General features: G+C 39.6%; 1 protein-coding gene across 1 annotated transcript in view; it reads left to right on the top strand.

The window, feature by feature from the left end:
* Nucleotides 1-27,382, top strand: part of POLN (DNA polymerase nu) — a 197,903-nt gene that overhangs the window by 105,459 nt on the left and 65,062 nt on the right. Inside the window, exons 13-15 of the mRNA XM_030563754.1 lie at nt 7,861-7,918; nt 9,946-10,023; nt 10,923-11,037. Of these exons, the coding sequence (XP_030419614.1) occupies nt 7,861-7,918; nt 9,946-10,023; nt 10,923-11,037 (251 nt within the window). The remainder of the gene's footprint in view (nt 1-7,860; nt 7,919-9,945; nt 10,024-10,922; nt 11,038-27,382) is intronic.

Raw genomic sequence — 27,382 nt, 5'->3', positions numbered from 1 at the left:
ATCAGCTATACGCCCAGTACCCCACGGAGAAGGACTGCCGGTTCATGATGCACCAGAATCATTCTCACTTGACTCAGACGAGGAAGAGGAAGAGGATGAAACTTCTGGTTCTGAACCATCAATGTCACAGGACCCACATTTTCTCCCATCCTCCTCCTCTGAACCACACCTCATAGCACAAGATGAATTGAATGACCTTGTCAGGGATTTGGAACTACCCAAGAGTAAGGCAGAGCTGTTGGGCTCCAGACTACAGCAGTGGAATCTCCTGGCAGGCTATCAGGGCAAATGGAGCCCATCAATGCTTGCAGATTATTGCTGGACAGTGACAAGAGATGCTCCATTTAATGAATACAAGAGACAAGCCAAGAAGTGCTGAGTAGACACTGAATAGGACTAAACTATGTACATAATAGTTTTTTGCCTTTTGTTTCATAATAAATTTTATTTATATAACCCTTTTGCTGATTTTTAAAGTGTTACATAAACAGGACAGGTGAAATATTATCATGTAAAGCAACCATAAACACATGAAAAGACCTGGGTTTACAATTCATGATTAAAACTCTACTATCTACACAACGTACATAAACATAAAATGTAAAAACTTAAATATCTTAGAAACAGTAGCCAATCAGTTGTTTTAATTGTCATATTTGAATTCAGCACATCAAAATACATAATAAATATCACATTTTATCTCTGAAGCAGACGACTTCTCAAAAATTGTAGACTAGTGTAATGTGCCAACAAACATTTACATTGTATATACCCTTTAACTAAATGACCCCTCAAAGAAATTTTGTGGAATGCCAATGAAGGACCTAAGGCCTGTAACAGAAAAAAGCTAATTTCAAACAAATGTATAATTATGTATAATGGTTGGAAGTCAAAAGACTAAGTGCATTCCTCACATACCATCATTAAAGGAAAAGCTCAAGTGTGTAGAGACACTGTCAGCTTGCTTTACATGTGAAGATACTATAAATATGGATTCAAAGAATGTCTCTGGATAGTTTGGATGGGTAGGGGATAGGTACCAGATGCAAAGTGGAGATCCCCAGAGACAATCTGGTTAACCTGAAAGACTTTTGGGAAACTAACAGTTTATTATATCATTTGTTACCAGCATTGTCTTTGGTGTAAGATCTAGAGTACCAATTGTTCTGGGGTAAGTGACAGGTCTCTTGGGATTGGGAGAAACCTGATGTGGTATGATTTTTTGTTTTAATAACGTTTTATCACAGAGTTATTTGTTTGGATGGCAAGATAGACTGGAGAGGCTAAGGGGACTGTTTGTGATTTCATGGTAAGACTGTCTGCCCTGAGATAGACACTTACAGTTGTGAGCAATTTCAGACAAGGTGACACTCTAGGACCAGAGAATTTTTGCTAGCAGTGTCCATTTGGTCCATGCATGCGCCCCCCCCCACTCCTTATGCTCCTCACTGAGGGTATAAAGGGGGCTGTTGGACCGTCACTGTTTTAGTTCCTTCTTACTGTTTGTGATCTAGGAGAGAGCTTCAGTGTTTGTGCTGACTTCTACAGTGGCAGGGAGAGCATACCAAGGATCCTGGCTTCAAGAACTGTATTGACTGCCAGAAACTGACACTCATGAAGCAGGTATATACACAACTGTGATGAAGCAAAAATCTAGCAAACCACAGTTTATGCAAAGACCAGCCTCCACTGGCATTCCTCATGAGCTGTCCTGCAAATGTCAGAGAATGCAGAGAGCCATATGTACCGACTCCATAGGGGGTTCAAGCATCCACAGAAAAAAAAATACTGCTCAGCACTCAGCAACCACAGCTGTTTGGCAGTGCCACCGATCAGCTGTTAGGTAGGTGGCTGGCTGGAGGCACTAGGGGGATGGTAGAGAACAGTGAGCGGTCAGGGAGCCTCCATGGATAGGGCAGAGTGGGAGCAGGAAGAGGAGAAGCAAGGTCAGGGCCTCGCGGGAAGGAGCAGGGCTGAGGGAATGTGGCCTCCTCTGCCAAAAGGGAGGAGTTAACCCCTGCGGTACCAGTGTGGGGCAGGTGCACCCTGTCACAGGCTCCTACAGGGAATATCTTACCAGGTAACTCAGTAAGTGACCACTGTGCTTCTGGACTTGTTCAAGAGGCTAGGTCTCAGGATGATCCTGGAAAAGTCCACCCTGGAACCAATGTAAACTATAGAGTTTAACAGGGCAAGGCTAGATACAGTGTTAGCCAGGACATACTTATCAAGGAAGGGATTGTCTTGTATGAGCAGACTCATATAGCAAATTCAGATGAACCCCAGGACATCCATGTGGTCTTATCTGGTCATGTTGAGTCATATGGCTGCAAAAACATATGTGACCCCATTTGCAGGGCTTTACTTTAGATGCCTGCAAGCGTGGCTACAGACAGTGTATGCCCCGGGCAGACACAGTCTTGACTTTCTAGTCATGTTTCCTTGAAGGGTCCTGGACTACTTTATCTGGTGGAAGGACAGAGGAAAGAGATGGGTGTATGGATGTATGTGGGAGCTTCCTGTTTAGTTCCCCACTGCTAACAAAGACTATAACAATGAGTACATCCCTCACAAGGTGAGAGGCTCAAATTGGGGGGCAGGTAGTGGAAGGGACATGGTCTCCTCAGGAATCTATGCTCCACATCAACATATTGAAGTTTAGAGCAATTAGGCTATCCTGCAAACAATTCCTCCTTCACATTCACAAAACTGGTTGGAAAACCATTCTCAGCGAGTAGTTATCAGTGGTTCAATCATGCTGGAAGGGCATAACGAGTGGGGTCCTGCAGGGATCCATTTCAGGTCCGGTTCTGTTCAATATCTTCAATGATTTAGATAATGGCATAGAGAATACACTTATAAAGTTTGTGGATGATACCAACCTGGGCAGGGTTGCAAGAATTTTGGAGGATAAGATTAAAATTCAAAATGATCTGGACAAACTGGAGAAATGGTCTGAAGTAAGTAGGATGAAATTAAATAAGGATAAATGCAAAGTACTCCATTTATGAAGGAACAATCAGTTGCATGCATACAAAACAGGAAATGACTGCCTCGGAAGGAGTACTGCGGAAAAGGATCTGGGGGTCAGAGTGGACCACAAGCTAAATATGAGTCAACAGTGTAACACTGTTGCAAAAAAAGCAAACATCATTCTGGGATGTATTTGCAGTAGTATTGTAATCAAGACATGATAAGTAATGCTGCTCTATTCCATGCTGATTAGGCCTTAACTGGAGTATTGTGTCCCATTCTGGGTGCCACATTTCAGGAAGGATGTGGACAAATTGGAGTGAGTCCAGAGGAGAGCGACAGAAATGATTAAAGGTCTAGAAAACATGACGTATGAGGGAAGATTGAAAAAACTGGATTTGTTTAGTCTGGAAAAGAGAAGACTGAGAGGGGACATATAACAGTTTTCAAGTATCTAAGAGTTTGTTTCAAGGAGGAGGGAGAAAAATTATTGTTCCTAACCTCTGAGGATAGGACAAGAAGCAATAGGCTTAAATTGAAGCAAGAGAGGTTTAGATTGGACATTAGGAAAAACTTTCTAACTGTCAGGGTGGTTGAACACTGGAATAAATTGCCTAGGGAGGTTGTGACATCTCCATCATAGCAGTGTTTTTAAGAGCAGAGTAGACAAACACCTGTCAGGAATGGTCTAGATAATACTTAGTCCTGCCATGAGTGCAGGGGACTGGACTAGATGACCTTTTGAGGTCCCTTCCAGTCCTATGATTCCATAATTCGTAGCCGGTCAGACCAGGTGTTTTGGACAACAGGCCCTGAAGGAAGGAGGTGGCAGCACACAGGAAAGTCTGTGCAAGCCCGGGACCCAGCATCAGGCCATTTCTCTCTCTGGATCCCCAGGATCTAGAAGGGTAGGGGTCAGTGAGTGTCTGGGTTGGGGCGGGGGGCTGCAGCTGGCCTCAGGGGAGGAGGGAGTATGAGTGTCTGGGGCAGGGTGCCGTGGCTGGCCTCTGGAGGGGAAGCTGCTTTGGATGCCTCCCTGGGCAGGGCAATTCTAAATTTTGTTGTGGCATAGGACTCCGGGTACCTGCCTCCCTGAGAAGGACACTGAATCATCTGAAGCACACTGTACTGTCAGACTCAAGTAGTGAGAAGACTTTTACGTGGAGGCTTCTTTTAAGTTCCTTGTCTTTGTTCCTCTACCCTCTTAAATCTCTAAATGCTCTTAAAAATCAGCATTAAATTGCATACATTCTCCAAATTAATTCTCTTCCGAAGAGTTATTTAAATTGTAATTTGCTGACTATTTTACATGAGAAAATAGGTGCAGTATAAATTTTTCTCGCCTTGGGATTACATGAATGGAATTTTAAGAGGCATTAGTAAAACTTCTGAAAACACTCTAAGATTAGCATGATGGACACTGTACTTGCATTTGGTTTTCAGTGAGAATAGGAATGTAAAACAGTATTCTTTTACCTTGGTAAAGTAATTTTTAAAGGAAATCTGTATCAGTTTCACTTTGTGCAGGAATTTGGAAATTCACAAGTTCAGGCTCTCCAGTCAACAGGAATAACTGAAAGTTATTGTTTTCAAAGTTTTTATTTACAAGTGCCATTTCTTAATGTAGAGCTTGAAACACACATCTTGTTGAGCAGTGTCACTAGCTTTGCAAAAGCCGAATGGAAAAGAATATAAAATAATATTCAATCAATATTAAATTGTCAGAAGAAAAACTTTTAGACCAATTTTTTCAAAAATGGATAAAGTTAGGCTCATAAATCTATACCTAGGCATTTGAATCATGGTCTGATTTTCAAAAATGCTGAAAATCTAGCAGCTCACCCACCCACTTAGATTGTCCACATTATTCATATTAACAAGCACAGACACCCATTTACTGTACTTGTTTTGTGCACATAAATGTGGATTATGTGGACACAATTTAAGTAATTATCATTTTGATAATTTGTCCCTCGTATCACAAACCACATTATTTTACATCAGAGTCGACACAAATGTTTAGAACTGCTACTTTCAAGTAAAGAATTAAAAAACAAAAAATAAATTTCAAACTTTTATTCATGGTAATAAATGTTTCTTTCCTTGCCAGTCTGCACATTAGTGGGTTGAGAAAAATGCTCTTAGTTTTCTTTTAATGTGAAAAACTATTGGACTTCATTTAGTAATGCACTATATATTTGTGTGTGTTGTTTAGGCAGAGGTCTATCTTGTACACATTTAATTGTGAATATCCTCACAGTGTTACTGAGGGAAATCATTTTCACTTTTTGCTATTTTATTTCATTATAAGTATACATGGATGGCTAAAATTTTAACTTAATTTACTTTTCAATTTGATTGCATACCTCTTAGCTTTAAAAAAAATGGTTCCGAGTTCAAAACTGCATAGGGAGTGACTTTTCGTATTTTGAAATTATACATCCCTGCTCCCAACATTCTTGCATCCTGAAACATATAACTTTGGCACGTTCATCTAACCACTGAGTTATGTACAGACGTATTATATGAACTGATAACAACTGGAGTTGACACACATTATCATACGCTAAATGTTACATGTCATGTATTGTCAGATGCTACCTGTCCAGGTGACGGGGAATAGTGTTACAAAATAATAGGAGGAAGTTATCATGGATGTCATGTTTCACACTTCACTGATAGTCCTTACTGGTTGCAGTCATACCTTTCATTGGTAACTCTTACAGGCTGTGAACCCAGGTCTCTAAAAGGGAAGGTTAAATTATTATCCCTTTGACACCTAGCCCTGGATTGTCTTCTTTACTGATGAGCCTAGACAGTTCTCAGTTTTTATACCTGTAGATTGGCTGTACTTAATAAAGAACCTCTTCCATAATGTATTACAAATTTTAAAATGCAACTGCACTAGGTAGCTCAAGCTTATGATGCTACAGTATCTGAAAATAATTTTGAGATAAAACAGATTAAAATTTTAAAAAAGCTTCTTTGAATTATGATGTTTGGTGGTGCATCCACAAATCAAGATCAGCATGTAAGAGTCCTTCAGGAATAAACAATTCCTGTAGAATTCAGTTTTATTCCCCAAAGCTAAGACAACTGCATTAGAACATCTTATATCTTTGGAAAATCTTAGATTTTTTACTTGAATCCTATCCTTACATAAAGCATGATTCAACCAGAAATCCATTCTCATTGTTCAAAGTTTCACAGTACACTAGAAATAGTATAGTAAAGAAGGGTAAAGATCCACAGGTGTCTTTCTTGTTCAGTCACAGAAAAATTGACAGCAATGTATGCCCACTTGCTTTTAACAGGTGATGGCTCCAAAGAAACAGGTGTAGAAAATTGTGAAATAGCAAATAAAATGCTAAATATAGGGCAAAAACTTTGTCCTGTATTGCAAAGGTGTGCTAGCAGAGGAAGAGTGTTCAGAACCCTTAATTTTCCCAGGACTTAAATTCTCACTATTTCCTAGCGCCACAGAGCATGGGGCTTCAGCCCCGCAGGAGGCACCAGGGCTCGGGGCTTCAGCCTCGCGGGGCATGCCGGGGCTCCTGAGGGTTTGGAAGTATTTACTGGAGCTCCGCTCTGGACATCTTCGGCTGAATTTAAGCCCTGCCCAGGTCCTTCCCATCAGTGTATCAGCAGAGAGGGATTTTGCTCTAGATTTAGGTTAGGATTCTGGCTTACTACCCTGACTGGTGCACCCAGGGCTGGCTCCAGCTTTTTTGCCGCCCCAAGAGGTGAAGCGAAAAAATAAAAATAAAAAAGATAAAGCCGATCGGCGGCAGCTCAATCGCGCTGCTTTGTTCTTCAGCGACACTTCGGCTGTGGGTCCTTCACTCCCTCTCTTCCTCTTCGGCAGCACTTCGGTGGCAGCTCAAAGAGGAAGAGCAGGACTGAGGGACCCACCACCGAATTGCCACCGAAGACCCAGACGTGCCGCCCCATTCCTTTGGCCGCCCCAAGCACCTGCTTCCTTTGCTGGTGCCTGGAGCTGGCCCTGAGTGCATCACAGCCCTGGGGGAAGTGATCTGCTAGCTTGGGGGCTTGATCAGCCTTTCAGCATGTAAACTGTAAACTGCAGCTAGGATGAATACTGTTCCTCTAAAGGAGCAGTAAGGTGTGCCCAGCCAGGTGCCCTGAAGCATCCTGTCCTGCACTGACAGATTGGTTCCAAGTAGATACAGTACACAGAATGGCTTCTTGGGTTAACTAAAAACATATTTTTTCGATAAGCAAAATAATAATTCTGTGTATTGTGATATGAAAGACTCCGTATTTAATATCCTACCCTAATTTAATGATTTTTAAGCCAACATGAATATCCTGCATATATGGCAATCACTCCACCTAAAACCTATCTCAAATCTCTCTTATCATAATAATACCTCTCTTCTCTTAAGCTTTTTAGGCTTTCTCGGTTCTCTATCATGTAAGTCTTTATAGCCTTCTCTTCTACTTAATATGGCTTTCCAGACCACGCTCAATTTTCATAGTTTTGCTGTGCTTGCCTCTCATCTGTTGATACAATAATTTAATTACTCTACTTAATCCCACTAGACTCTCTAACACCCCAACTCCATACTTAAAATTTTAGTGTACATTTCATCACTTAAATGTGAGTGTAGGCTGTACATAATTATCATTTTCATTAATTGGGTTTTTATGTCATAATTCAAAATGCTTAATTTTACATGATATACTTTACAGTTAAGTATATGTATATTGTCAAAATATAATTCAAATATTGTTTGTTATAAAATAAATAAAACATGTTAACATTATATAATCTATCAAATTAATCTTTGATGTTCTCCTAAATTATATTTTTAAAATACATTTTCAATTCCTGTAAAAAAAATTTTCCTGTTATTTTATTTACAGAATATCCAAGGTATCTCCAAGCATCCAGTTCAAATTATTAAGAAGCAATATGTAAAAGGTAAAGGCAAAAGTTGTTATTTATGTAGTTTTATAAAATGACATGCATTTATCTAAGTGTCTGAGTAAAAATATGTGATCAAGTACTATTAAAGCATACCAACATCTCAAAAATGGAGAGAGACTACATTCTAACTGTGTAGTTATATTATAACATTATCTTTTAAACTAATCTTTCTGCTGCTTCTTGCCAGTACAGCATGTGGGTTCTGCTGCCTCTTCCTTGATTTATGCAAACGAGTTCATCGATTTTTAAATATTCTCTGCCCTCCCGGCCAGTCCTCCTACCTTCAGTTTGTGTTCTTTTTTCACAGTTTGTAGCTTGCATCGTTGTAATGGAACCAAATTATCCTGCCTTATCTTACTAACAAGTTTTTCTGTGCTTTCATCTGAGAAAACTTCTCCTAGGGAGGTGACAGTGCTAGATAGTTTGATTTACGTGATCTAGTCAAACAGCTAAGGGTCAAAATATCCTTTGATTGCTAGTCAGATGGATGCTATAAAATGGATTCAAGGAATAGTATAGAGAGGGCTGTAAGTCCTAGGGAATCATGACCCAAGTGATAGAGAAAGGACTGGACCCATAAGAGTGAACAGTATGAGAGACTTGCTTACATAACCTTTTCTTCCTGCAGGTAGCTGCACAAGACCGCTGCTGCTGCTTTGTTGCTCTTGGTTTCTGTAGGGAGCAGTGGTTGGCTTTGCACAGGAGGTTTTGGAATAGGACACAGTTCAATATAATGAAGCAAAATGTTTCTAGAAGTGCAAGTGAAATGAGGAGAAGAGCTTGGAATAACAATAAAAACCTTAGAATTATAAGTGTCTATCTGAGATGAGAAAAAACTCTGAATGGCTAAAGCTGGAAGTTTGTAATTTCTCATGTTATTTTTAGCTATTTCATCTGTGTACAAACAGTGGATACATATACATGCTACCCAACATATACTACAGCACATAGGCAGACCTAGACTGAGTCTGGCAAAATTCAATAATGATGCTCATGGATCATATGTAAGGCTGTGATTTAATCATGGGTATTTTTAGTAAAAGGTCATGGGCAAGAAACAAAAAATCACGGCCTGTGACCTATCCATGACTTATACCATAAATACTCCTGAATGAATCTTAGGGGGAGGGGCACTGCTGGGGGGAGGAGACCCGGGGGGCCAGCGGGTGCTCCAGATACCGCCACAGGGGCCGTCCCGGGGAGCCAGTGGCTTTTCCAACTGCCGCCAGGGGCGGGGAAAGCCTTGGGGCCAGCCGCTGCTCTGAGCTGTGGCAGCTCCAGTTGTCCCTGGGACCACTGCTCAGGTGGTCCCCAGGGCCAGCCGCACCAGTTGGTATGGCTGATTTCGGGGCTGCCCGAGCGGCTGGCTGCAGAGCCATTCCAGCAGCGGCCGGTGTCGCTGTCCCCAGGGCCGCCTGAGCAGCTGGCTCCAGGGCCAGTTGCTTGGGCAGCCCTGCAGTCAGCCACACTGGCCACTGCAGAAGTCACGGAGGTCGCAAGAAGTCATGGAATCCATAACTTCCACGACTTCCATGACCAACACAGAGCCCTACTCAAATGTACTTAGCAAAACTACATTTTTTCAGGTTTTTCTTTCCTTTTCAAACTTTTCCAGATCTTCTCATTTCCTCCTTTGCAACTTTTACAATCAGTTGGTCACAATCAGTAGTAGAGGAAATATACTATACTTCAAGCATTGTTGCCTTTCCTACACCAAGTAGAATAGGATTCCAGTAATGCATTAACTTTTACTTGTCATCCTGTCATTTCTTCTGTAAAGATTCAGTACACATGGAAATAATTTCCTAGGAAATTGTGATTGAAGTAGGAAATTAATTCATTATTTATTTGTTGAGTACAGGATAATTGCTGTTAGATGGCTTAACTTTTCAATTCCTTGCATTTGTGGTGGTCTGTCAGATACGTTCGATGCTTAGCAACCTTGCCTGTTTTACAACAAAGTTTTATTATTTTGTTTTGTTTCTGTGATGTATTATATGTTTATCCCATCTCCTTTCTAGGAAAAGAAAATGAAATAGTAACTATTTCCCCAAGAACATTGTTTGTTTCAGCTAAAGGATATATGTTCTTAGCAGCAGGTAACAATAATGATGGAAATTATCTTACGATTATATATTAACAAAAGTCCTGTGATAACTGCTGCCAGTCCTCTTTTGGATGCCACTACATCTTCATTGACCTTGTGAAGAAAAAGCATTGATGTTAAGTGTAGTTATCTTCAAGAGTGGCCCATTCCTCACAAGCAGAGTCTGAATGTCTGTATTATAGGCAGCGCTGGTAGCAATATCTAACTGAAAAGCTACTTAATACTTTTCAGCATAAGCACCTCTAACTTTGCCAAACTTTAATCATTCATGCAGAAAGTTTTCATGCCTTGGGCAAGGATAATTTTCACTAAAGCTGTCAATCACAGTTAATGCATACAATTATTGCAAAGCAAATTAACTAGATTTAAAAAATAGTCACAGTTAATTGCAGTTTTAATCACACTGTTAATAGTAGAATACCAATTTAAATTTATTATTAATATTTTGGATGTTTTTCTATTCACCTCATAGAAGTCCACTCAGTTCTACTTCTTGTTCAGTCAATTGCTAAGACAAACAAGTTTGTTTACATTTACAGGAGATAATGCTGCTCGCTTTTTTTTTTTATAATGTCACTTGAAAGTGAGAACAGGCATTCACATGGCACTGTTGTAGCTGGCTATGCAAAGTATTTACATGTCAGATATGCTAAACATTTGTATGTCCCTTCCTGCTTCAACTTGTAGGCTCTAAAGTTTTATATTGTTTTGTGTTTGAATTCTTTTCACAAAATTATAACCTTTTGTGAAAAAAAATTAATTCTATAAAATTCTGTTGTCCTGTAACTGAAAAATATAAACAATGGAAATAAATATGGAAAGGATGTTTAAAAAGTATAATACAGTAATAGAAAAGTTGCAAGGGTACTAATGGAGAGTTTTATTTGCTAGATTTTTCCCATATTGAACTAAGAATCCTTGCACACCTATCCTGTGACCCAGAACTTCTGAAACTATTCCAAGAACCTGAAACCACTGATGTGTTTACTACACTGGCTTCTCAATGGTAAGACTACATTTACACCATCTGATGTAAACCAGACCAGTGGTTTTCAACCTGGGGTCTGCAGACTATGTCTAAGATTTTCAGAGATCCACACCTCCATTTGAATATTTTTAGGGGTCCACAAATGAAAAAATGGTTGAAAACCACACAACTAGGCCAACAAAATGACAAAAGTACCTTCAACTTTTGTATTACTGTTTATTCATAGTTATATAATCTATTTAGGCACAATACTTATTTTCATGAAAATCTGATACTTTTTCAAAAGATTGGGAGATGACAAGCATACCAAAAGAATTTCAGAATTATGAAAGGGAGTATAAGAGTTCCTAACCCATGTCCTTCAAAGCAATGCAGGGGTTCTATTCATCCCCTTCTCCTCCACAGCTTTCATTACCACTGGCTAATATATGGATAATCTGTCTCAAGACTCAAATAATAGATGAGCCTGATGACTGAAACTTGTCAAATAACTCACTGCAAGTAACGTGTTATAAATGTTGACAATTTTTCATTGCATAATTATTCACAAAACATTTTAAAAGAATCGGCTCAGCTGTGACCTAAATTAGCTTCATGAAGGATTACAAAACATCCTTTCTCTCTGTCATGTCTCCCGATGATAATATTCACTCCAGTTACACCACAAATATTTTGAAAACCTTAGACATCTGCTAAAGGTTTTGGAAAACAAAGTCTACCTGTACAAGAAACAGAGAGGACAGCACTCATGGGATTCTTGTGGCTCCAGTGAGGGCTCATCTACTTGTTGATACTTCAGTCTCCTAACAGACCCTCTGATACTCAGGAGAAAGAGCAGTATTTCAATCCTTATTTAATTAAGTCCTTCTCAGCCCTGTTCCTGGGATTATTACTCTTTGTTGATCTTCAGAGAAAGGAGATCAGTAGATAAATTCCAATGAAGAAAAAAATGGTGTATTTCTAGTAACTGCATTATTTCAAGTGTATTACTTATTAGTAAGGCTATGTTTTAGTCACAGGTATTTTTAGTAAAAGTCATGGACAGGTCACGGGCAGTAAACCATGACCTGTCCATAACTTGTACTACATACTCCTGACTAAATCTTTGGGGGGAGGGGTGTAGCCCAGAGCTGCCATGGATGCTCAGGGGGTGGGGTGGTGGGAGGCAGGCAGCGGCACATGGCTTCGGACCCCCACTGGTGCTGGGAAGGGGTGGCAGGGCTGGCAGGTTCCCTACCTGGCACTGCACCTCCTTGGAAGCAGTGACATCCCCCTCCCTCAGCTCCTAGGCAGAGGCGAGGCCATGCAGATCTGCGTGCTGCTTCCACCCCGAGTGCCGGCTCCGCAGCTCCCATTGGCCAGGAACCACGGTCAATGGGAGCTCAGGGGTGGTACCTGTAGGTGGATGCAGCGCGCAGAGACCCCTGGCCATGGCTCCGCCTAGGATGTCACCACTTCTAGGAAGCCCCCACAAGGTAAGCACCACCTTTTTGTTACTGATTTTTCTTTTTTTAATTGTTTGTATGAAATTTTGTTGAGAGCAAATTAGCTAAAAAAAGAGACAAGGAAGGACATGAAAGGGAGAAGTTAAGGGAAAAGGGAAGCAGGGGCCCATGGAGGACAGGTGGAGCCAGGCTTAAGTACTGAAACTGTTATGGAGAGGGCAGGATAGAGTGGGAGCAAACTGCCAATCAGCAAAGTGGGGAGAGAGACCATCCACAGTAAAGGGTGTGAAAACCAGTCAGGCACTGATGACGTCATCAGAGTCCACCAGTCCCAGCTTCTGCTGATTTTCTCTGCTACTGAGGTTCTACTGTTTCCAAATTTCTGCAGAAACACACTTCCAATCCTCGTTCTCCCTTTCTCTGGAGTATTTACCAATGAACTCTGAAGTAGTGGAAAGAAACTGAGGGCAGACGAAGTTGTGGTTTCCCACCTTACGATTCTTGAATCAATGCAGGTGGGGTGGATAGCTGATGGTACAAGACTCAAGGACACACAGATCCCCAGGACTGTAGCTCTAGAAAGACAATAGACTGATAAGAGCACATTTATTAGAAAATAATTTAGTTCGATTTTGAGCATCTGCTGATCTAATTAAGTCTGACATATTATCATGGAATTATATCCTTATTTCATTTTGGAGGTATATTGTAAATATGTGCATGAATATGAATCAAATTTTGTCTCAGTTCTAGGTGGGGCTCCAGACATGTTATTCTAGTCAGTAATCTCATAGCTCTTGGCAGCTGCCAGCCTTGTATAGTTGCTACCCAGGAACTTCAACTTCAATGAAATGTTACAGTCAATTTTTTTTATCAGATATAAGTGTGATAAGTCTACAAAACTATTACATAATGATTCTTCAAACAGTGGCTGCCTTCTCTTTTCAACTTCAAGAAAACTTTGTTTGGAAGCAACTTTATAATATACATATTATTATAATCATTATTAATTACAGAAACACCCTGTGACTTTAACCAGGATTAGGGATCTAGTGTACTACGTTCTGTATGAGCACACAGACTTTCTGTAGTTTCCTCTCCTTGTTCCTGGTTAAGAAGTCTTCTATTAAAGACAAGAACTTTTAGAATATTTTGTCATTTCTAATTCTTATTCAGCTTTCGTAGTCTGAATCCTTAATTTGTGACATATGTTTAGCTGCTGTGGAAACTATTATGATATTGCAGAGAGACTTATGGTTTCAGATGAGTTATAAGCTGTATGGATCCAAACTAACTTTTAGGGACATATTTTAAAATTCATGCCCTACATTCTGCCTGCAAAACACTGAATATCTGAATGTGTGCAAATATTTCCATACACAGGAGTATATTTTGTGGTGGTTCTATGTAAATACATGGCAAACAAAACATAACAATCTAAAAAACAGTGAACAGAATAGCAAAGACAAAAACACTTTAGCAAAAACGCTGAGTACACTGTGTTTAAACATAGCCAATACAAACACTGGTAAAACAAAAACATCTAGTAGATAAAACATTTCTTCAGTTATTAAAACCTAACAAAGGTTAGAAGACACATTTGTTTATTGCATATTAAGTGCAGTAGTTGCAGAAATAAGCAAATAAATAGGTTTTATATAAAAATAAAATTAATTAAAATATAAAGAGTTTGTAGAAGGAAGTTGAGTGCAGGTTATATGAAATGAGCTAGCTGTGATTTGTAGTTACACAGTCAAAGACAATAACCACTGTTTTGCCCTTTGATGGCTCTAAAGCAATGATTAACTGCTAACACTACCCACATGAGAAAGCATCATGATCTAACTAGAAAGAGAGACCTGCACCAGAGCCAGGAACAACTCCTATATTTCCATTCTTGCTCTGCCACTGTCTCTGTTTGGTCCTGGAAATCACTTGATATAAATATTTTCTCTGATTTCCCCTCGGTAGAATAGGGATGATAATATTTAGCTCACAGCAGTGTTATGAGAGTTAATTCATGTTTATACAGTGTTTTACCTTTTTAAAGTGCTATGTAAGTGCTGAATTTTATAACGATGTATGTCAATGTATCACAATCATCTTAAAAAATGAGTTATTTGAATTTTCCCTTTAAAATGATTGCAATTCAAACAGAATAATTTCAGTGCTAATAAATTAAGAATTAATTATAGACTTATAGACTCATAGACTTTAAGGTCAGAAGGGACCATTATGATCATCTAGTCTGACCCTGCACAATGCAGGCCATAGAATCTCACCCACCCACTGCTGTTACAAACCCCTGACCTATGTCTGAGTTATTGAAGTCCTCAAATTGTGGTTTGAAGACCTCAAGCTGCAGAGAATCCTTCAACAAGTGACTCGTGCCCCATGCTGCAGAGGAAAGTGAAAAGCCTCCAGGGCCTCTGCCAATCTGCCTGGAAGGAAAATTCCTTCCCGACCCCAAATATGGTGATCAGTTAAACCCTGATCATTATAGATCCTGTGAGCTTGACTTGTCCATGAGAGGCAAGGGAGGAGGCACACTCATCCTCCCTGCCTCCCCCACAGGCCCACTGCAGCTCTCCAGCAGTGTACCTGAAAAGCTCTTGTCAATTTCGCTTTTGATGTCAAAGTGAAATTGATGAGATCCTTCCAAACAGGCAGGGAGGAGCCCAATTTTCAAAGTTTTATAACTTGCAAGGCCAGAAGAGGCCATTGTGATCATATCTGACCTCCTATATAAAATTTCCCCAGTACAACTCCTGTTCGAACTAGAGCATATCTTTTTTTAAAAAAAAATTCCAATCTTGATTTTAAAATTGCCAGCAATATTCTAGATGGAAATGAAAATTTTTTAACAAAATTGAAATTTACCTACATCAAATTTTGATTTTACGAAAAGGGCATTTTCTGTTGAGAGTGGAAAATTCCCAGATAGCCCTTTTATCTCTAACACAGACAACCAAAAATACATTTCCCTAGTGCAGGGGTTCTCAAACTGGGGGTCGGGACATTATTACGTGGTGGGTTGGGAGCTGCCAGCTTCCATCATTTATAATGGTGTTAAATATATAAAAAAGTGTTTTTAATTTATAAGGGGAATCACACTCAGAGGCTTGCTATGTGAAAGAGGTCACCAGTACAGTAGTTCGAGAACCACTGCCATAGTGCACCACTTATCATCAAATACAGTGAAGTTCAAGAGTTTGGTCCTAATCTTCAAAATCCTTTATATAATTGGGCCAAGCAACCTGCAAGATTACCTCATTCTTCATAATCATGATCCCCCATGACAGTTTCATTCCTCTGGAAGACTAGAACTGCCACCACAAGATTGAGACTCATAAGAGGGAAGAGGAAAGCTTTTTTGGCAGCTGTCCAAGCAGTGTGGCATTTACTGTCACAAGAGATCCAAATGACAACCAACTCAAAGTAAAATATAAATCTGACTTCTCTGACCAAGCCATCCCACAATAAATGAATAAGTAATTTTGTTTAAAAATTCCACTGAGAGAAGGAAAGAGAGTATGACTTAAATCTGTGAGACACTCAGATACTAAGGTAAAGTGCTGTATCATTCCTAGCTAGACAGAGGGATCAATAATTTATGAATTCTCTGTCAAAGATAGAGTGGGATTAAAGAATAAATGAAGTTAAAAGTCAGCGAGTCCTTTTGGTGTCCTGTGAAACTTTTCTTTTTACTGGCTGCATTGTAGCTATAGATCTCTGATATAAAATGGAGCTTTGTTATGCTTCTCAGCTGGTGAGCAGTTCACTACCACAGGATGTGCTAGTCCTGGTCTTGCCATATCTATTCATCTATTAATGTGTCCAGAACTAGCGAACAAAGTTCCTTCTGCTGCTTCTTTCTCTGGTATCTGACTAGCTCTCCCACAGTTCTTTCAAGAATTGCCCATATAGATTTGTGAGAAATGAACTAATAATAACAATCTTCAAAGGCAGTGTGTTTGAGCATAACAGGTTAAATAATGATTGAAGCTCTGCTCTGCTAAATTGGACATCAGGCTAGAGGCCAAGTCAATAACGTTGCATAAATGTGTGAATTGAGCTTCAGGTGTCAGCCTTAGGTATTTTGTTATGCAGCAGAAATGCTGCTTTTGGACCTCATGCTCTAAGACATTCATGTGCAGAAACCAGCAAGGTCATAACAGGTTTGAATCCACTTAGACAATCTCTACTTAGACTTGTTTACGTATACCACAAACACCCTAAGAGTTTTATGAAAAACTTTTGTCATGTCTAAATAGTAACTAAGAGACCTTTTAACCTATACCCTGTATAACCTAGCCTCACCTGTAAATCATAAGGTTTAGAGAAAAACTCTACTGAACAGTAGTTTTACAGATGGATTAAGGTGAAACTCCAACAAGTCAGAAATTAAGTCAGAAATTTAGGATGAGGATGCAGAGCCACCTTATACTTATGGAATACTGTGTAGAAAGGCTTAAATATCAGAACTTGGATTACAGTTACTATCCTTGCTGATTGAGCCACTAGGAATACTATCTTAATGTGTGAAACCAGGGAAATTCCTGTAATCACAATACCATCCTTCCTGAAAAAAATGGTGACATATGCCTAGGAATCTCAGTAAATATTACTTTTACAGGGTCTTCTTCAACTTATACAAGCTATTTGAGTATAACAGCAATTCCTGAAGCTCCTTAAACAAACATGTATACAGTGTAGTATAACTGCAAAAATAAATCTTCTGTTACCTGAAATACATATTTCCACTTCAGACCCTGGTGTCAGGAAGATAATTATCTCTGTAAGTAAGCATTTTCAGGAAGTGACTAAAGATCTAGTCGTGTCCCCATATATATGCTGTTCCATATGAAGTTTGTTGATCTACTCTAAAGAAATCCCTAAGAATCTGTAGGCTCAGAAGCGCCTCCCTACAACTAAAGAAGATACATTGTTGGAAAAGTATGGTGTTTACTGGTCAAGTTCAAGTACTTACTTCCAAGTTCACTTTCATTTCAGAGTTTTAACATCTGAATCTGGGAGCAAAGGGAAAGTTTTGGGAGTGCAATAAATTCTTTCCTGTATTCTACAGGTTAAAAATAGCACATTTTAATGAAATTCCAGACCTATATGTGGTATGCATTGAAAGAGAATTACCTGAATGATGTAGCTAACTGCCAGCAATCTAATATTAAAATAGATTCTCCCCACTAAATAGTGTACAATTTAACCTACACACATTATGATAAAAATCTCTCTCCATATGTACAATGATGCATTTGTCCTTCACTGCTGTTTATCTTTGATGCTACAAAAACAATGCTATAAAATATTAAGACTGAAAGTGTAATGACTTAACCAGATTCTGGATAGGACTGATAGGCTTTTCTAACAGAGACTAAGGTCAGGATTCAGTCCTTTAGAGTAATTGATGTGACTGGCTTCTCCTGTCTCAAAAACTAACAATAACAAGAAAATTGGTGTATGATTCTGAAGGGTGAAATTAAAGTTGTTTATAAAAATGGAAGAAGACATCATTTTGTGGTAGTATAACATTCTCAAGACTTGGGGTAGTCCAGGACTGAGAGAACTCTGAAGGAATTGACAGTGGCCCAACTTTTGGTGTTTCACTTTATGGTTTAAGTTTTATAAAAACCAAACCCACATGAAACCCCTTCAATTTATCCCTTTCCCCAAATCTGTTTCTTACCTTACAGGCCCTGAGCCACCTCTCTTACTCATCAATGGAGCAAGGAATGGGAAAGTTACCCAGAAAGCAGGAAATCTATAATGAGGCTTCCTGCACCATGTCTCTTCAGGTAGAGCCACTGCTCACTTAATCCACTGGGTCTTCAGAGAGGTCAGGCAAAGGTCTGTCCCCTTCAAAGGCATCCAGAAAGAAGGGGACACACCCTTTCCCTGTATACCACTGCTAGATTAAGCAGCAGAGGAAACAAGTGCCCCATAATTAGGATAGTGCATGTATGCTATGGAATCCAAGTGGATCTATAAGACTCCTCTTTAAAGTTAGTTATTTTGAAGAGTGTTTCTTTACATCTTGTCACAGGATGAGCTTGGTTGGCCCCTTAAGAGGACCAAGTTCACATCACTTCTGTGGACATAGCCTCTGCCAAAACCAGATGAATTTGAGGACTTCGCAATCATGGGAACTGTAGGCTGCCAACAGAGCATGTTGGATATAAAAGTCTTGCTCTTCTCTGTCTGAGGGAGGTCAGAGCAATGGTCAGACACGCAGTGAATCTCTCTGGCAAGGAGGAGACAAGAGACAAGTGTGCTGATGTTGTTGAAAGGAAAGGGCTTAAGGAAGAAGCCTGCAAAGGTAGCCTAGAGAGGAGCTGAAGAAAGATCTATTGAGGAACCTTTCATAAAGGGGAGAAAGCTCTTGAAAAAGGGACGCGATGTTCACCCCGACCCTGATGAGTGGACTGTAATGCAGAGATGTAATGTCTTTTCCTTTTGGACTGCTATAATGGACAGCAGAATTTTGTTTCAGCTGAAGGGCTAAACCACCCAACCAACAGGGTAAATTCAGGCATTGGTCATATCTGATAATGGGAAGATTGCCATTTAGTCTAGCAGGAGCTACAATGAGACACAGGGACTGTATACCTTCTCCCTGCTTGTTGGTAGTGGTTCAGGCTACTTCTTGATGCCCCATAAAAGCCAGTAGATTGTGGAGGACAGAAGTTCTACCTAATGCAGCCCAAAAATATATTATGGAAAAGGAATTGCCTTGCACTTCCTGAAGACCTCTGGAAAGCCAGCAGTGGCAAGCAGAAGGGACACAGAAATGAGGGAGAAGCTGTGAATGGGTGGTAGAGGGATATGAAAGGGTAGGGTGTCAGGGCTCTTCAAGTATGGAGCTAGGCTCATTGTATCTATATTTAGCTAGATTTTGGCCAACCCTTATTTCAGGTGAATTAAGGGTTTTTCAGGACCTTTTGCATAATCCTAGTTTCCCTGATTTCTCTCTATAAATTTACAGTAGCACATATTAATGGCAGTCCTTTTATGCTGATTTCAACCTACTGTTACTTGTAAATACAAACATCAGTCACAAGGTGAAAAAAATTAAGACTAGTCCTAATTCTAATGCTTAAAAATCGGAAGCTAAATTTTAACAACAGTAGCTAATAAAATAGGAATGGAATATATACATTTTACAAACGAAAAATTGCTTTTACATACAGGAAAATGTTTGATAATAGCTACAAAGCCAATGAGGATTGTTTGTGCTTACCTACATTTTTTTAATAAATATATTACCAACATCAGAGGGGTAGTCGTGTTAGTCTGGATCTGTAAAAACAGCAAAGAATCCTGTGGCACCTTATAGACTAACAGACGTTTTGGAGCATGAGCTTTCGTGTGTGAATACCCACTTCTTCAGATGCATCTGAAGAAGTGGGTATTCACACACGAAAGCTCATGCTCCAAAACGTCTGTTAGTCTATAAGGTGCCACAGGATTCTTTGCTGATATTACCAACAGACTCTTACAGTGTCTCATATTACTCAGGAGATGTTTCGGCTTCTGTTCAGGTAGTCTAGGAATCAAGCAGTCATAGTTTTCTTCACTGTCTTATGGATGAGACAAATCGGCCTGGGGCTCCATCTTTGTTGACAGGCTTTTCAGGCAGTCACAGACTATTCCATGTGCTGCTTGTACATAAATTAGAGAACTCTGTTTCCTGAATGTGGTTCCCCAACTTCTCATTGGCTCAGTGTTAAGCTCCAAACTACAGTTATTCTAATATAGGTTTTATTAATTTGCTCATTACCATTGTATCTGAGCACCAGCTTCCAGTAGTGCATTACGCAATGTGACTACACTTCTGTCACATGTTGCTTGCTCTCTCATCCTCTTCCCAGAGAGAGAAGAGTGGAGTGTCTTATTTTAGTAGATTTTTGTTTTGGCTTTTTTTGTTAAATATACCTGTTGGTATGGGTTTATGTTAGATAAGTGAGGGTCAAAGAATTGCTCTTTGCACTGGGAGCAGAAAGTGGTGAGGTTTGTGATAGTCCTTAGTTCTTGGGGGAGTTGATATCCACAGTCTCAGACCTCCCCAGGAGAAGGTTCTGTTCCCACACAGGTGAGCTTTATCTTATTGTTGAGAGTTCCATTACACCAGCAAAGCAAAGTTGTCAACCACAGTATTTATCTCAGAGTTCTAAATGGTCTTTTGGTATCCTGGGCTCCGGCCATGTGGAGCTCTGAAGATAAGGACTCAAACCTGATTTGAAATTCTATGGGAAGCCAGTGTAGAGAGCAGAGGACAGGGGTGGTATGCTCACAGTAGCCTGTGTGACTGAGGAGACCTGCTGCAGTATTAGTTAGAGTTTCCTAAATGCTGAAGATTTGATGTGCAATTACATTATGCTCCTGTAGTCCAGTCAAGAGGTGATGAAGGCATGAATAACTCTGGCCAGGTTTTCATGTCAGGATGAGACAGCGTCTCTTAACCAACTGGAGAGGGTAAACAACATTACTCATGGACATGTGAGAGCTCAGCATCAGTGAGGAATCTAAGACTACTTCTAGAGTATGGACTGAATTGACCAATTGTGGATGTGAACATTGTCAAAGGACACTGCACTATGGCTGCAAACTCCTCAAACTAATTTCCTCTGCCCACCAGCATCACTTCTGTTTTCCTCAAGTTCAGCTCCAGCCAGATGTTCTTTATCCATGAAAGACAAGTTTGACACTGGTTGGCTAGGACTGAAGTATCCAGAATGGGTTTCCTCAGTGTTGGTCAAGCTATTGCATGTTTCAAGGAGGAAGGGAAGTTTCCTTTTCTGAATGAGGCATTGGTTATTTCAGTCAGGAGTGGCACCAGCTGTTCATGACTCTCTTTCACTTGTCAGGATGAGTTCCTTCATTTCCAAAAGGTGGAAATAACCTATATATCTGTTTTCTTGGAGCTTCAGTGAAGTTGTCTTTCCAGCCGCTGGATGTAAATAGGGCTTGAAATCTAAACCTCACAGCAGTAAAACAATATGCCAATACATATCACTTCCCTGCCCCTGTGCACATTGCAATATTGTAGAGGTTTCTAGGATTTCTCTTTGAAGAAATAGGACAGAAGGTGTCTTATGCATCATATATGTAACCTACAGACCCATAGAGAGCACAACTTTTACAAATTGGCTGGCCAGGCCTGATGTTGTTGGTTTGAAATTGGAGTTTTCTTTCTCCTGGGTGTGCTGCCTGCCACCAAGGACAAGCTGCACCTTCCTGACAGAGGTCAGTGGCATAGCAAGGAATGGAATCCAGGTCTCCTGAGGCCCAGTCCAGCACCCTGTCCATTGTATAACACTGCCTCCTTCTCTAACACCCACCAACAGTGTGGTTCTGAATTTCCCTTCCAGTGGGTACTCCATGTATAAAATTTGATGAATCTGCTGTAGCCTTTGAGCTATGAACCCTGGTTTTTTTTACCTCAGGCAGTAGAGGTTCATTTTAAATTCAGAGGTCTTAGGTTTGAGCCTAGCTGCTGCAAGCCCCATTGAGAGGCATCACATTACATATACTCTTTTACTAACACTGGAAGAACTGATTGTGTGGTAGTAATTTAATCATTTTTAAATTAGTTGCATACCCTCTGGTCATTTTCTTCTGTTGAGACAGATATGAAGAAATAATTGCTACTGTATTTTTTTAACCTAAGAATGATTTCTACTTGCCCATTTTCTCTGTTTTTATAAGCTAAATTTTAATTTCTGTTCTAGTTTCTATATCCAAAATATCTTTAATTCTATATCTTGTGTTATTTCTATTTTGTTTACATCAGGCTCTTCCATTCAGCACTGCTGTTAATGAAATGAGAAATGGGGTACAGGTGAGGTGCTGCTTAAATATGCTACTTGAGGGGTGCAGCTCATGGTTCTTAGAAGAGGTGGTTTGAAAACTGCTATGGCTATCTTTTAGTAGGATTTCATGCATGGTCCAGATTCCTCTCCCATTTTGTTACCAGCAGCACTGATTGGTCAAGCCCTTCAGTGTTTAGACAGAGATTAAAGACAAATTGCTCTTGTTATTTGTGCAGAGGACTAGAATGGTGGCTGGAACAGGCAATTGAAAATACAGTTTAATTATGATGCAATTTATTATTTATTCACTTATGATCCCACAGGGGCAAGGATGAGTGGGGAGATGTAATGAGCGTAGGACAGATGGAGTGAGGGGTTAGGAAATAAGATGGCCATATTTCACATGGGTGTATGGATGAGGAGTTCTGAGGACAGTACAATCAGGGACAAGGAATTTTTAGTAGCCAATAGAAGAGGAGCGGACTCACTCAGCAGACATTTTGTGATTGACCACGAGTGTAGTCGATAGTACATGACATCTTTGCTCAATGATGGACCCTGATCAGAGACCTATTCACTTCACAGGTGAACAGCAAATATGCAACATACTGCTCCAGTAGAGCCCTTGGCCACAGCTCCCAGGGTGACACCCTCTTATTCCCCTGGTTGGACCAACTCAGCTACGCCTTTCCTCCACTACTGCTCTTACCTTGAGTACTACACAAGATTCAATGAGACAGAGCCTTAATAATTCTGATCCCCCCCTCCACTGGCCTAGACAATTCGGATTCCCCAATCTTCTCTGCATGTTATCCTGTCCACCAATTCCTATCCCCATCCATCCAGATTTGTTGATCCAATGCAAAGGCGAGTTCAGACATCCCAATCCACCCTGCACTACACCTCAGAGAGTGGTATTTGGATAGGCATCTGCCTTAGAATGAATGTGCTCTTCAGAAGTTCAGAACATCCTTTATAGCAGCAGAAAAGACTCCACCAGACATTACCAGGCCAAGTGGTGATGTTTTTCATCATAGGCTCAGCAAAAATATGCTTCACGAGAATCAGCAGGGATTCCCCCTCCTACTCAATTATGCTTTGATGCTGAAGTCCTGGGGTCTCACCCACAGCTCTTAGAAAGTACACCTGGCAGCAATCCATGCATTCCGGCCTCCCATGGAAGGTTTCTCTGTCTTCACACGTCCACTGACTGCTAGGTTCATCAGAACATATAGCACATCAGTGGGACTTGAATCTTGTTCTTTCTGTGCTAATGAAGTCTCCCTTTGAACCCTTAGCATCATTCTCTATGTCCCTCCTTCCATGAAAGTTGTCTTCCTCATTGCTATTGCTTCCATGAGACGAGTGGGTGAACTTGGGGCCATGATGGCTGACCCGCTGTTCACGGTTTTCCACAGAGATAGTCTCTGTATGATTACACCCAAAATTTTAACCAACAGTGGTTTTTCAGTTTCACATCAATGAACCCATTCACCCACCATTTTTCTTCTTGAAGCCACATACATCTGCCGAGGAACATTGACTCTATTCCCTCAATGTTTGATGAGATCTGGCCTTCTATCTGCAGAGAACGAAACCAATCAGAAAGTCTCCTAGCTATTTATCACAATACCAAAGAGACTCAAGGGACAGGCCATCTCCACCCAGAGAATCTCTAAATGGATTTTGGGGTGTATTAAGCTCTGCAACCAACTATTAGGTCTATGTCCCCACCCAGCTGACCAAAGAAAAACATAACCTAATTATGTTTGCAGAATATTTAAGGGCAGATACTGCCACCCTTACTCATGTGGAATAATTCCTTACTCCAAAATTAGCTTAATTGATATCAATAGATTTTCTTGTGAACTACAGTACTACACACTGTGAGCAATAGTGCTAGGTTCTCTGGCTCTTAATAATTAGATATTTTGATTATATAATTGTGGGCTAGATTTTGGCAGAGTCCTGCAGTTGTAACAGTGCAGAACTGTGTGGCTCCAAAAGAAGACCCAGAAGCATTCTTCTGGAAAAATTTCATAGGATTGTATTTGAGAGAGAAGTTTTTATTCAGAATGTTCCATAAAAGAAACTTTAATTCTTGTGGGGAATACCAATAGCCTATTGTAATAATAAAAAATGCTAACAGAGTTACTGCAGCTATTAATTAAGACATGGGTATGTTTTCAGAAGTGAAGCTCTAGAAGAATAGAATGGAAGATTTCATATTCTGAGAGTTAATGTTGTGCCTGATCTTAAGTAATCAAATTTCTCAGAAAAACAATTGTTCAGTCTGTTATCCTCATTATTGTTCCTTAGATTCTGGAAGGTAGAATACTTCCTGGAGCTCCCCAGCTCACAGGGAGTGCAATACCCTTAAGAGGTGCAACATACTTCCCCACACACACAGCTGGAGGGGACAAGATGAAGCCATGATGCCACCTATACTTTGCTCCTGTGCACCTCTTGCAGCAGTGGGAGAATAATAGAAAGCAGCCCCTGTGTATTCTTCTGGACTGCAATTCTATTTTCCTTTCTCCCTACTCCTATTATACAGTCACTTATAGAGTAGGCAGAATCTGGCCCTATTTGAAGGTGCTGCTTCGTAAATCTGTTATATCCATGTCCTCAGCTAATAATTCTGGTGTAGGTGTTTATTTAAACCAGTATATGATTTGTAATCATGTGCATAAATTGGAAGCATCTCAGGCTGGTTATCAAAATAACTGTAATGATAACAGATTGAATCATTGTTCTGGGTAAGTGTGATTATTTAAGATGGTGCATGCTTGGATCAGGCACAAAGCACTCAGAGTATCAGATCTTGCATTCCTTTATTCTGTAATTTCTTAATTAGTAGTTACAGTAACTGTTGGAATTTTTATATTAGTGCATTAAGCTATATGTACTCATCACAGGAATGAAAGTTTCTGCTATGGAACATTTTGAAATCTCTCAGCTACAAGCCTAAAGGGATTAGTGGGACTATTGCAAATATATTATGTTTAATGGTTTTTTAAATAGTTATTTCACCTTTGAAATGCTTACTTTTCAGACGAGGCAACTTTGGCACCAAAATGTGCTCTGTGTGTGTGTGTGTGTTTTTGTTTATTTCTTTTCTTTTCATCTATAATATACTGTAGTCATTACCACTTATCTTGGAAAATCCAGTATGACAATTGCAGATCTAACAGATTTTTCTACATATGTTATCACAAATATGGTGTGAGAATAGAACATGGATATAGGTACTGTAGAAAGACTGGATTCTTACATCATTCTGAAGTGTTCAAAAGTTGTGATCTTAGAATTTTGAAATCATGTTACTGAAATCTTGTAATAGACATACAGGGTCTGTGATTAATTGTATTTTTAAGAAACACATCTAAGGCTGTTTTCGAGATCCTACTCATGGAAATTGTTAATGTGTTGTATGCAGTGTACACAATAACACTATAAATTACAAGGCGGTGAGGTAACGCATAATCTTTTGATGGAAGAGATCTGGAATTTGCACATTAAGAGCTATAACCCCAAAATTCACAATGACTTTTGATTTGCATACTTATAATATATCTAACATACCCATTTATTATTATTTGTTGGCTTGCTTCAGGGAGTGAAATAATATTTTTCTAGTAGCAAAATGGCCTTTCATCAATACATGTATGACATATTTGCAAAAGAGAGAAATAAGCAGTCTCCTGGCTTTGAGGATGAACTGTCAATGTTCTCATATGTCCTAATGAGTGATTTATCATTATGAAGTTTATCAGACATAAAAACATCTGCTCTATACTGTTTTACATACTCTAAAAAGATGAGCTCTCTTGTTAGTAGTTTTTGTGAAGAAGAGGCATTTAAACACTCAAGCATGGATAGTCTCACTCTATTCAGTCAGCTGTAGCAGTTAGGAATGAATTTTCTTCTGCTCCTGATAAATTGCACAATTAGTTAGGGACATTATGGTTAGAGATGAGCCTGAACCAAAACCGTGAGTTCAGATTAGAGGTCAGATTAGAGGTCATTGCTCACACATCTCTTTTTAGTGGACAGAATCTGAACACCCTTATATTTGGGAAGGTTCTAATCTAGATTTTGAACCTCCAACTCCAGGAGTGTTCAGATCCTAGATTTTTAGTTCAGATTCATATAGAAACATAAGGTGTAGATCTTGGGTTCTGGTTCAACCACATCTTTAATTACTGCATGAGTTTTTCAATGAGTTTTCCTCCAATATTTTCACTGGATATTGCGTCCCAAAAGTAACTGGTAAATATTAAAATATATTCTCTCTTTGACCTTCTCAGAATCAGAGTTTTAAAGATATTTTTAAGCCCTAATGATTTCAAAACATCCAAGGCTGTCGAGCTGGAATATTTTAACAGCTTTGCTTTTGCAGCAAAGCAATTTCTATCTATTTTTAAAAGTCCCTTGCAAGAGGCGGCAGTTGATATTAATGAAATGTAACAGTTGTCTTGCTTTGCATTCTGATAGACTGTCTGGATAGCAGCTTACAGCAATTTCACATGTTGCTCACAATTCCCTTGAAGATGTGCAGCTGTGACATTTGTTTAGACTACAGATAAGGCACAGGGAAAAAGTCTTTGAGAAGAATACTTGCTTCTGTTTTTAGATGAGTTAAACAATAGCGTGAGTGAAATCATTTTTTTTAAACCAGAAGTTTAACAAAATAGCTTAATTTGATGTCAGGACCAGAGGATTATTGTTATTGTACAATACTTAGTTTCCTATAATTGATCTAAAACAGCTGAAAAAGAAGCTATAATTTCAGTAATTTTCTCCATAATGCATGCAACAAAATAAATGGGCTTTGTGACAGAATAGGACAATTCCATCCCAACAGTCCTTTGTTCCAGCATCAGTGTATGACTCTACTAATTCCACAGACAGATGTATATAAAAGAGGCCATCTTACTATATTCTTGTTCAATTGCTTCTTTTGCTTTAAGAAAATAGCATGTATTGTATGGGAACAGAACATAGTTTGACATGCTGACTTGACTGTAGTTCATTTTATTTCATTATTCTTAGTTAATCCTTTTTTTCTTCACCTTTTAATGCTAAGGT

The sequence above is a fragment of the Gopherus evgoodei genome, chromosome 5 (assembly GCF_007399415.2).
Source record: "Gopherus evgoodei ecotype Sinaloan lineage chromosome 5, rGopEvg1_v1.p, whole genome shotgun sequence".
NCBI lineage: Eukaryota > Metazoa > Chordata > Testudines > Testudinidae > Gopherus > Gopherus evgoodei.
The sequence above is the reverse complement of the archived record's forward strand: the minus strand, read 5'-3'. Positions and strand labels throughout refer to the sequence as shown.